Raw genomic sequence first — 12,614 nt, 5'->3', positions numbered from 1 at the left:
ACTGAGCTATCCCTCCCTCCCCCTTCTGCCCTGCGGCGTGCCCCGCCGCTGCCCGCATTCGGCCCCTTCCTCCTCTCCCGCTCGGGAGCAGGGCCCGAGGGCAAGTCCGGGCAGAGCGAGGCCAGGGGCTTCAGCAGCTGCCACGGCGCAGGCTGAGCGCCAGACTGCCCCGGCCGGCCCCCCGGGGGGCAGAGCAGCGCGCGGAGGGAGAGCAAAGGGGGCGGCGGCCGGAAGGCGGGGAGGGGGGAGCGGCAGGACCAAGCCGCCGCCGCCGCCGCCGCCGCAGCAGCAGGACCGGCTCAGCGGCGGCCCCTCGAAGCCCTGCCCCAGGCGCGGGACTCGCACCATGGCTCCGTGCGGGAGCGGCTGGCTGGCCAACGAGGGGAGCAAGCACCTCTCTCTGGTAGGATGCGGCGGCGCTGGCCGGGCGCAGCCCCCCGCGCGCGGCGCTGTCTCTGCGCGCTGCGCAGCTCGCCCAGAGAAAGTTTGAGCTCGGAGCCGCTCGGGGGGGCTGGGGGCTCCGCGTGCCTGGCGCTGCTGCAGGCGTGTGCCGGGGCCGCGGGGAGCCGCCTGCCGTGCTCCGGGCGCGGCTGTGTGTGTGCACGTGGACCCAACGCGCTCTGCCCGGCTCTGTGTGTGTACGCGGGCACGCACGCCGCCCTGCCTGGCATGCACCTCACACGCTTCGTGGGCATCGCACGGGCCCGTGTGCTGCGGGTCCCATTTCCACGCGCATGTCGGGGGGCTAATGTCCATTGTGTGTCCTCGGGATTTGTGGGTGTAAATGCAGGTGTCTCTGTATGTTGTGTGTGTACATGTATGTGTATATATACGCACGTGTGTGCTATATAAGCATAGGTGCTGGGACTAGGGATGCTGGGGTGCTGCCGCACCCCCTGGCTTGAAGTGGTTTCCATCATATACAGGGTTTACAGTTTGGTTCAGTGACTCTCAGCACCTGCTCTACAAAAATTGTTTCAGCACCCCTATGACTAAGGGATAATGAACGCATGTGTATCTATGTGTGGTGCATGTGGGTTTGATCTATGTTATAGCCTCTGGAGGGTTGGAGCAGAAAAAGCATGGATCTCCTCTGAAACTGCTTTTCCTTGCTTGGGTCTCATAATTTGTCTTTTCCTTCACTATTTATTTATTCTTTGACTCTTTAATAGCAGCACCTAACTCTATATATTTTGATAGACAGCTTGCATGCAAGATGCTACATAAGATTGTAAAGGACTGAACCTCAAATGCAAACTTTTTGGAGGCTGGCTGAGAACAAAAAGTTTTACAGCCAGCAGGGGCTGTTTTTGTAATGTCTTTCCACTCGTTTTCTCATTCAGCTGCAAAAGCCTTAGAGAGCTCATTACATGTGTGCTGTGTGATGGAAAGAAATATTGAGAAGTTCTGGACTGTAAATGTGCCTTTCATTGATATGCATTCTTTCTTATTGTCTTGTTCATTTTAGCTTTTCTGGCTCTCCCTGAATGTGTGGCTCTTCTGGAAAACCTTCCTGCTGTATTACCATGGGCCGCAGTACTACTACTTACATCAGATGCTAGGTGTAAGTGATCCTTTTTCCAAGGTGGTGAGGAGGGGAGTCAGGAGCAGAAATGTGTTGCTGAGGGAAGAATTGGGGTTGCTTAGTAGCCCTTGAAGGGGGGGAGGGGAGGGCAATGGAGGATCAATGAGAAATGGGCTATGAGATTGTTGACATTTTTGTGGGGTTAGCAATTTGATAGTGTTGAGAATAATCTCTATGTTGGAGTGAATAAAGGGTAAGGAGCCAGTCAAGTGGCTAGGAAAAGCCAACTGCGGGCATGCTTAAAAGATCTGACACTGTAAGCATGATCACAGATGACTGGGGCTTTAGTTTTTAGTCATCATAACAGTGCAAGCTTGTGAGCTTGTTCTGGTGAGCTTTTATGCCAGTTCTCATGCTGTATGTGTCTTGGGGGAGTTGTTTTATTAACTATCTTAGTCTTTCTGCCTTTTTCCATCTCATTTTCATGTTCCTGTGTGCTTGGTTAATAAATAATTATAAGTCCCATCATTTTTTGCCTTAATTTCTGGCAATCAGTGTGAAAAAAGATGGCATCTACCTGTATAATGCTGACATCTCCACTTTGCCTTTGCAATGATGGACCCACCAGAAATAGTTTCTAGGTGGTGAGATGTAGGTCTTTTTCTTTCTTGAAGTTATCAGTATCTCCTGAGTAGGTACAATTAGCTTGCACTGTAAACTGTCCAGAGGGAATGAGCAAAGGGGAAAAAATATAGTGATGAAAATCTGGCCCTTGTTCTGTCTGTGTCTTAGTCCCCAATCCGTAAAATGGGTATGAATACTTCCCTAGCTCACAAGGGTGTTGTGAGCACAAACGCGTTAAAGGTAGTGAGGGGCACAGATACGGCGCTAATAAATAGGACCTCAGATACATCTATTAGTCAGAGGCTGATAGGAAAGAAGGAGTTCTGGTTCTGAGTCAGGAACACTACCTGAGTAAGAATCCCAGCATTCTCTCAGTAACCGGGGATGGAATGGTGCGTGGTGTTTGCCTGTGACTACTAAATGTAATCCTTTGTCCATCTATAATGTGACCCAGGGCCAGATTTTCCTCATTATATTTTTTCCCCTTTGCACATTCCCTCTGGTCAGTTTACAGGGCAAGCTATATAATCTTTCTTTCTCTCTCTCTCTCTCTCTCTCAAGCCACCGTGCGTACAGCTACATTAAACTGAGTAAATAAAAATCTATATTTTTAAGTGGAGAAAAAAATATAGGAGATAATTTCTTAACTGCTGAATAATGCCCTCCCCCTCCCCCCCCCCGTTTTTTTTCCCCCTTTCATTTTTGGATAACTCTAAAATGGCCAACTAGTCATTAATGGAAGAAATTATCTTCTGGGCATGAGAGCATACTGGAGAAATTGCATCCCTAAAGGGAACTTGTTGGTGGAGTATTACATAACTGAAAATGGAAGTGAAAAGAGGAGTCTTATTTCATCCTTTAGCTATACTGGTACTGCTGCACATAGCATTTTACAATATATTATGTTGATGTCTTCTTTATTTCTTGCTTGGAATATGTTCCAGATGATACAATGGCTTGAGATCTCATTTGCTGCTGCTTTATCATGATAAAGACTTTGCTATTTGAGGCCAAGTTTCTCCCTGCAAATTTCTGGTGCAACTCCACTGAAGTCTGTTTTTCCCACTACAGTCTGGAGGGAATTAGGCATCTTGAAACTTTGTTTGCTTTATCGTACTATTTTGTATTTAATTGCCTCGTAACCAAAGGATGCCAGATGTGTTTATTAGTCTGCTTCTTCCAGTAGGTGTTTCGTGTAGCAAAAATTGTTACTAGACGCTTTTATTTTTTCCTTTGTTATTTAAGCTCCTCTTCCTGTATTGGGATTTCACAATATTGTTTAAGGGTTTAACTCATGTGTCCAATTATCAACATAGTCCGTGTCTGATTTGGAGGCAATTTGCTGCCTATTATATTGTTCTGTCTGCCTTCTCTTTCTGCCATTCTGGTGTTTTGCAGAGTTTCCTTTAACCCTTTGTCCTCTCTTCTCAGACTCAACAATCCAACAATGCTATTCAGGTTATCATCTGTTAAGGGCCAACAAAGAGCTCATTCTTTGCACTGTACAGATCTTTAACGTTCATTGTTTGCTTTTTTAATTCTTTTCCACTCAAGTGGCAGTGCTCCCATCAAGGGTGTCTATATGACCATTTTTGGGAGACCTCTTGCTGTTGTGCTACCTCAGATGGAGCTTCATCCATAGTAGCAACATTGGGAGCATTAATGCACACAGGGCTCAAGTAGCCCTCAGCATTTTTACCACTGTCTCTTCTAGAACTGTGGTAAAAATGTTGGAGTCCTGTCTACATTACCATTGGAGCTTAGATACTAGGGTGGTGAGCACAGAGTAAGTACTTACATAGAAGAGAATAGGTACAGTGATATCTGTGCAATGGAGGGATATTTTCCCTAATAGTCTAGCATAGACAAGGCCTTAGAATGAACATAGGCACAATAACCTTGAAGAGCTAACTTTACTTTCAACCAGGTTTGCTGGGTTGATTAACTCCCTGAGACGGAGATGTGCACAGTGTGTTTCCTGATTGCTATTGATGTTTACATTATAGTCTACATGATAAGGTGTGCACCTAATGACAAAGGAGGATGAATGCAACAGAAATATGGAAAAAAGGGGTGGAGAGAAGGGGGAAATCCCCAAAATAGCAGCACTGCTCAATAAACCATGACCCAGACAGGATTAGAGATCCAGACATCTCAAAAGAGAAGCCTCTTTGGGCCTGATCCTGCAACCTGTGCCCTTTGAGGTGCTGAACACCCTTATCTCACAACTGACTCCATGGGAATTTAGGGCAGGATCATCCCTTCACAGTCTTCTGGTAAAGAGTGCATAATAGAGTCCCATTCTTCAGAAAGGTTTCAGAGGAACAGCCGTGTTAGTCTGTATTCGCAAAAAGAAAAGGAGTACTTGTGGCACCTTAGAGACTAACCAATTTATTTGAGCATGAGCTTTCGTGAGCTACAGCTCAGTGAGCTGTAGCTCACGAAAGCTCATGCTCAAATAAATTGGTTAGTCTCTAAGGTGCCACAAGTACTCCTTCTCATTCTTCAGAAAGGGACTATGTTCCTTCAAAGGGAGCGTGATATAAAATGCCCACATACTTAGAAGGACAGTACATGCGTGTGTCACACAGGAGTGCTGACAAGAGGCTGATCTTTATTTTCTAGCTTCATGTCATCTGCTCTGGGTCAGGGCACTGTTACATCTTCCCTGTTTTTAAAAAATAAAAAGCAAATAAAATCCTATATCAGCCCTCTCCCCCCAGATTAATATGCTTAGGTAATAAAACACAAAGAGATATCTAGGCAGGAGATTAGTTTAGGCTCTGATGGCTTCTGTTACACTTCAGACAATGACTTACTTTGCTCAGGTGGGTTGTGTCATTGTCTCCAGCAGAGTTACAGAGCTCATATGGTCCATGCAGGTAACATATATAATGTGTACATACACTGGATATGAAGAAAGAAACAGACAAAAAAAAAAAAAACAGGCTCAGAGGAGTGGCCTGGATTAATGGGTTCCAAGTGGCATGGAAAGAAAATGACTCATATAGTTAGCCACAAGAATTTAGAGCTTCAGTTTTGTTACGAAGACCATTCCCCTATGTTGGGGAAGGGGCTAAATCTGCTGCTGATGTTTGCTCTCTCCTGCCCCTTCCCTATTTTGTATTGCATCAGATTCTGATCTCAGTTACACGAGTGTAAACTTAGAGTAACTCTGTTGATTTCAGTAGTTACTCCAGATTTACCTCAGTGTAACTGAGATTAGAGTCTGGTCCCTAATTTAATTAATTTTTTTATATTTATATAAACACTAGATATAGCTGTATCTGTAAATGTATAACCATGTGTCAAACATTTAAAAACTGTCTGACTCCAGTATGCCCCCAATGACTTAACATAACTTCAAAAGAATTGCAATTAATTGAGGATGGGATTACATAGCTCTCTGCCTCCAAAGTGTCCTCTTTTAGGAACAAGTACAAGCTAAAATGAGGTGCTAAAATGTTCTGGTAGATTTTTTTCCTCCCACTTCCATTTTCTGGGAATAAATAAATCCAGCCAGAAAAGCTGTGTTTGCCAGAGTTCCAGCCAAATTTGGCTGTCTCTAGGGGTATGAATAAGTTTTCTTTAAAAAGCACCTGATCTTAACCAAGATCAAACTCCAAACTTTTCTTTCATCCCAGATTGTAAAGTGTGTGACATTTGCATGTTACTCTGTGATCAGGAATAAGGAAAAAATACACAGTACAAACAAAAGGCAAATGAGTAAAAATTAAGTAAAGTGCGCAGTGAAGCCTGCCTCACCCACAGAGATCCTATAAATAATTTTGACTCAGAGAAACTGAGGCATGGATGAAAGTTCATTGATGGACTCTGGGTCTTCGTCCTTTTATTTTGTGCTTCAAGAGGAGTTTAACATGTGAAATAATACCCTACTCATTGAGGTCTTATCTGTGATCTCCCTTCTAATGTATTCCCTGAACTTAATATTAGGTTTCAGTGCATGCAATTGTGACATTAACTTTCATCTTAGTGTTGTTGATAACTTTGCCTGAGAACTTCGGGGCATCGTGTGGTTTATATTAATGATAAACAGTTTTAGTCTCTTCTTGTGTTAATGCTGAAATATCCTGCTTAACCCAAGAAAAGCATATTTCCTCCATTACAGCATTCTTCCAGCACCCCTTGCAGCAGCGCCCAGAGAACCAGGAACCAGTTGTGACTCCCTGGTTCTTTGCTTCAGCCTAGGTTAGAGCAGCCTGGGGACTACCCTGATGACGTGTACCAGCTGGCAGTGGTCCCCATGGGACCCTATGTTGCTGGGAATAGCTGGAGAGCAGTACACTCCACCCATTCCTGCTCCCCACTCAGACATATCTATACATATTCTCTCCCCCCTCACCCCCAAACACTTCTCTGGCTCTTACTGGCTTTGTGCTTGCCTAGAGAGAAGAGGTGTTTCAGTGTATTGGATGCTAGCTTGTGACTCTGGTTTCAATTCCCTGCTCTAGTACAGACTTCCTGTGTGATTTTTGGGCAGTCATTTCAGATACTTCTACATTGCAAAAAAACGCCCCGTGGTGGAGAGTCTCTGAGCCCAGGGCAACTGACTTGGGTTTGTGGGGCTTGTGCTGCAGGGCTAAAAATAGCAGTGGAGATGTTTCTGCTTGGGCTTGCGCCTCGGCTCTGAGACCCTTCCCCCTCGCTGGGTCTCCAGTTCAAGTGGGAATGTCTACACTGCTATTTTTAGCACCGTAGCAGGCGCCCCGTGAGTCTGAGTCAGTTGACCCAGGCTCCGAGACTCACTGCTGAGAATTTTTTTTTGCTTTTTTTGCAGCATAGATGTACCATCAGTTGCACCCTCAGTTCCTCATCTGTAAAATGGGGATGATAGCACCTCCCTACCTCACAGGTTTAGTGAAGTGCTCAGATATGATGATAAAGGAGGGTTCTTTAAGTACTGAGAGAGACAGGACTCTGAGCAGCAGCTGGTGGGTTGGCTTCCTCCTTTTGCTCTGCATGAAACAATTTAATGTGCTACTTATGTGAAGTAATATCTTCTCCTTCTAGACAAGAGAGGATTGTATGCCTGCTATTTTATAGTTAGTTAACAGGGATATGTTCCTCTGTTAAGATTTGCCTTGGAGCAAGAATCTTCTCTTCCTCTATCATTGTTTAAAAATCCAAAGGTCCACTCTTTTGAGCCATTTGTTACTACATGATAATGTGAAAGTCGCCCAGGTAGCACAAAGGAAGTTGAGAGACCATTTAGGGATCACTTGGAAAGAGTGAGTTACTTAGTGACATTTTTGAGCTCTTGGCTGTTTATCAAGTGAAGCTTTAGCTCTCAAATTTATTTCTGGACCTTCCGTAAACTGTGATTCTAGACATTACTCATGTGTTGCGTTATCCATTGTTTCCCAACAGCGCATGAGCTTGTCACATCAAGCACATTGCCCAATTTGATTTCTGCTCAGTAAAAGCTTACACAAAGCATTATTGAAACCACGTGACATTTTCCATCAAAATACATGAATCACACTTTTTTGGAAATGTCCTGCTTTTTTTTTACAAGTTGTTTCACATTTTGTTTGTAATGATGTGGTGGAAATGAACCTGAATTAATATGAAGGCAGTGGATTATAGGCAGTGGATTATAGGAATATATCTTTATTAAAGATCACTAAGACAAAATACAAATAATGGTTGCTGGCCCATTTAGGTGGCAACCTGATTCCAGGAGAGGGCACTTCTTAATTTTTCATAGAAAGGCAGGCTGATTCTCATCCTCCTCCACTCCTGCCTGTCCTCCATCACTCTCCCCCATAATGTACCTCGACAGTTCAGTACACAGAGACTAGGGGCATTATTCTCATTTCCTTCGCACCATTATAACTCCATTGCTTTCAGTGTTGCCTTCTAGATTTACACCAGAGTGAGTGGAGAATTCTGAGGGGGTGGTCATGTGGGGGGAACATCTTCGGGGTGGGTGAAGTTATGGGATAGATGGACATGCGTACTCATGAGTCAGATGAGGTATATCCTATTGTGGAGAACATATGGGGGCAGCAAATGGGGGAGGTGTCTCATAGGGACAATGAGCTACTAGTGGCCTACTTACTATCTCTGTAAGTAAGGGAAACCTGCAGCCTTCTCCGTAGACATCCCCTATAGCACATACTTGTTTCTACCCCAGCTGTACTTTGACATAAGACTGCTGATCATAAGGAACTGGGTGATAGTTGGTTTAACATATTTCTCCTCGGGGTTAACAGAAATATATTCCAAAGACTGTTGTGTGCCAACGATCAGAAGGAATCATACGTTTTTTGTGGCAGTTGTGATAAACTCTTTGCTATGAGCACATCATAATTGCTGTGAAAAAAAAAAGGCCTACTTTTCCGGCAGGACAGACATGCACAAGAGTTGCTGCTAGGGTATGTTCAAAAAGCAGAGCACAGCTACCAGTGGGGTCCAGAATCTTTGTGGTCAGTTGGTGCCAACACAGCACGCAAAGAGCCTGCTGCTTCTCAAAGTCATGCTGGTTGAGCTGAAGTCAGCGGAGTCATACCAGTGAAACACAAGTGTCAAGGTTCCTTCCCCACTCTGAACTCTAGGGTACAGACGTGGGGACCTGCATGAAAGACCCCCTAAGCTTATTTTTACCAGCTTAGGTTAAAAGCTTCCCCAAGGTACAGACTTTGCCTTTTCCTTGAACCGTATGCTGCCACCACCAAGCGTTTTAAACAAAGAACAGGGAAAGAGCCCACTTGGAGACGTCTTCCCACAAAATATCCCCCCAGGCCGTACACCCCCTTTCATGGGTTAAAGGCTTGATAATAATAATCCTCATCAATTGGTACAGGTGAACACAGACCCAAACGCTGGGATCTTAAGAACAATGAAAAATCAATCAGGTTCTTTAAAGAAGAATTTTATTTAAAGAAAAGGTAAAAGAATCACCTCTGTAAAATCAGGATGGTAAACACTTTACAGGGTAATCAGATTCAAAACATAGAGAATCCCTCTAGGCAAAACCTTAAGTTACACAAAGTCACACAAACAGGAATACACATTCCCTCCAGGACAGCAAATTTTACAAGCCATTAAACAAAAGGAAATCTAACGCATTTTTTAGCTAGATTACTTACTAAGTTTACAGGAGTTGGAAGGCTTGCATCCTTGATCTGTTCCCAGAAAAGGTATCACACAGACAGACACAACCCTTTGCTCCCCCCCCCCCCACACAGAGATTCGAAAGTATTTTGTCCCCTCATTGGTCATTTGGGGTCAGGTGCCAGCGAGGTTACCTTAGCTTCTTAACCCTTTACAGGTGAAAGGATTTTGCCTCTGGCCAGGAGGGATTTTATAACACTGTATACAGAAAGGTGGTTACCCTTCCCTTTATATTTATGACAACAAGTGTAAGTGAATTCTGAATCCGGCCCAATAACTTTCTGTGAGTTACTTCTGGGAAGCCAGTGAAAATCTATGTGTGTCAGGATCCCCAGGGTTCAACCTGGGACTGTGGGAGCACTATGCCCCCTTTACTTCATATTCTGTGTTGTCTCTCACAATACCTTACTGGTGGCAAGCAGTAAACCTCTCCAGTACAACCGCATGTGGAGCCCCATACCCAGCTAGGTTGCATGAATGCTCCCAGAGCCACTCATGGATCACACAGAGAAAGGCACCAGCCAAATCACCCAGCTCCCAGGCCTGCACCCTAGGAATATACCGTCTTGCACTGCTCAGGACCCTTTCTTGAGCAATGGAAGTTTATTAATTGATTCACCACTTCATTAATGGAAAGTGGGTATACACCAGCCTTTGTGACCTGAGCAGATTTACCAAGCAGTTCAGTCAAACTCACTCATAAGGATAAACATTAAAACAAGTTTATTGATTACAAAAGATAGATTTCAAGTGGTTATAAGTGACAGGCAAAAAGTCAGAGTTAGTTACCAAAAGAAAAGAAAATATAAGCACACAGTCTAAACTCTCAACCCTATCAGACTGGGCAAAATATACATCAGGCAGTTTTTCTCATCCCGGTGGTTACAGCAGTTTGGTTACAATCTTTCATATGCAGGCTTTTCCCTCTTAGCCTGGGGACCAGTCTCTTCTGCTCCAGCTTTCTCATTGCTGTCAGCGTAGGTGGGGGAGAAGAGAAAGGACTAAGCATGGGGCCACTGTGTTCTGTTTCATACCCTTAGTCCATGATGTGCATAAGTCCAGCACTGCTGAGTCACCAGGCCAGGTTGGTTGAGCAACTCCCCTGGTGTGGCCTTGTGCAAGTGAGTCATTGAATTGTAACTCCCTTGCTGGACAATGGCTGTGGATGGTTGTTTGACACCTACCTGGGCATTGGTTAGCTCCCTTGTCCTTGTCTCTGGGGATCTAATATCTGGGCAGTTCCCTAACTCACAGCATATTTTAGTGACAACCATACAACAAAATCTCATAACTTCCTATGCACTAGTACACATATTTAGATAGAACAATAGCTCTCAGCAAATCATAACCTTTCTTCTGATATCTCACATGGCATGCTTTATATAAAATATCATAATTATATATAAATGATGAATATGGGGGCGCTCCCCCGAGGTATAGTGTGTCACACTATGTTTGTGCAAACTAGTGATAGACAAACCAGTTCAGATGAAATAAAATACCCACTCTGCGTACTAAAGCAGAACTGAGCCATTTTGAAGTTTGGGGAAAAAACTCTGGGCAAACTTTCCTGTTGCACTCCTCCTCATTTTGATGATGGAAGATGGGCTGCTGAAATGCTGCATACAGTGCTTTCCTTAAGCTATTTCCAGCCCACCTGCCGTATACATGGTTCAGATTTTTGGGGTGCTCCTTCAATTGGAACCATTAGGGTGTGTCTACAGAGTCCAGGGGAGCAAGACTCCAACTCGGGTCAACAGACTTGGGCTCCCTGGGCTTATATTACAGAGCTAAAAATAGCCGTGTAGTTGCATTAAACAGAGGCATAGCATGCAAGTCGTGGGAAGTGGTGGTACCACTCTACTTGGTGCTGGTTAGGCCTCAGCTGGAGTACTGTGTCTAGTTTTGGTCCCAAATGTACAGAAAAGATGTGGAGAAACTGGAAAGAAGCCAGAAGTGAGTGACAAAGATGATCAAAGGGATGGAATGCAAGCCATGTGAGCAAAGGCGGAGGGAACTGGGCATGTTTAGTTTGAAAAAGAGGAGATTGAGGGGGGATATGAAAGCGGTCTTCAAATACTTGAAAGGCTGCCATAAAAAAGATGGAGACAAGTTGTTCTCTTTTGCCACAGAGGGCAGGACAAGAGGCAATGGGTTCAACTACAGCATAGCAGATTTAGATTAAATCTCAGGAAAAACTTCCTAACTGTAAGAACAATAGGACAATGGAACAAACTGCCTCGGGAGGTTGTGGAAGCTTCTTAACTGGAGGTTTTGGAGGCTGGATAGCCATCTGTCTTGGATGGTTTAGACACAACAAATCCTACATCTTGGCAGGGGTAAGCCTAGATGACCCTTGTGGTCCCTTCTAACCCTATGATTCTGACAAGAAATAATTTCACCATATTTAATAATGTTCAAGACAGTAATCACCCTGGGCTCAGCTAACAATAGACATAGGATTCCATTGTAATTTTTTGTGAGATAATCACATCTAATTATTATTACGTATTGTTTGTGTTATTGTAATGCCTAGGAGCCCCAGTCGTGGACAAGCACCCCATTGTGCTAGGCACTGTACAAACAGAACAACGAAACAAAACATGGCCCTTGCCTCTAAGAGCTTGCAATCTGATACAAGCACTGTTAGATAATGGCTGCGTGGATGCTGTACATTTCAACCCAAGCAGAAATCCTTGTGTTCAATATCCTTGTGATGTATCACATGTGCCAGATAACAGAAGTTATAAAGTTTACCAGTTGCTTTGCTTATTATTCTTGAGCTTTGGAATGTTTTCTGTTAGCACTCTCATTTTTTCTGGATTTTGCATAAACTGTAGTTCAGATCATTGCCGTGTTTCTCATTTCATCACTGAGATTCTCTAACCCGTTCTTTGTGTCAAAAACCTCTAATGAAAATGTTTAAACACTTTAATTTCGGTTTCTTAAAAATTATTCCTTTGACATATACAGCTCATTTCTAGACTTCCTTTACAGAAATAATAACTAATGAAAATAGCAACAAACTTCACCTCTCCAGAATTCAGCATACACAGATATGCCAGAGCAAAACAGAACACTGCCACTTTTCTGATACTCCAAAAATATTTGTGATGTTCTAAAATGATTCATTTTGCATAACCTGGGAGTCACTTTAAGCCTAATCTATGGCAAGGAAATAGAAGTACTATGTTTACTATGAATGCCACAATGTTCAAATGATTTTTTTTACTCCTTTTGAACTGTGGGTTGATGACTGTGGCCTCTTTTACCTAAATCCCACTTATCCTTGTTCCCATGGAAGCAGCTCAGTTGGTATTCAGCAGAG

At 43.9% G+C, this 12,614-nt stretch overlaps 1 protein-coding gene across 3 annotated transcripts in view; it reads left to right on the top strand.

The window, feature by feature from the left end:
* Window positions 1–255: 255 nt before the first annotated feature.
* Window positions 256–12,614, top strand: part of NOX4 (NADPH oxidase 4) — a 173,598-nt gene continuing 161,239 nt past the window's right edge. For 2 of the 3 annotated variants that reach the window (XM_075126592.1, XM_048841953.2), the window contains exons 1-2: window positions 256–403; window positions 1,469–1,564. In XM_075126592.1, coding sequence (XP_074982693.1) covers window positions 347–403; window positions 1,469–1,564 — 153 coding nt within the window. In that variant the 5' untranslated portion in view covers window positions 256–346. Of the gene's footprint in view, window positions 404–1,468; window positions 1,565–12,614 lie in introns of those variants that run through there. The other variant, XM_075126595.1, reaches the window with a different exon arrangement.

Source organism: Caretta caretta, chromosome 1 (genome assembly GCF_965140235.1).
Source record: "Caretta caretta isolate rCarCar2 chromosome 1, rCarCar1.hap1, whole genome shotgun sequence".
NCBI lineage: Eukaryota > Metazoa > Chordata > Testudines > Cheloniidae > Caretta > Caretta caretta.
Note: the sequence above shows the minus strand (reverse complement) of the source record. Positions and strands in the feature narration are given on the sequence as shown.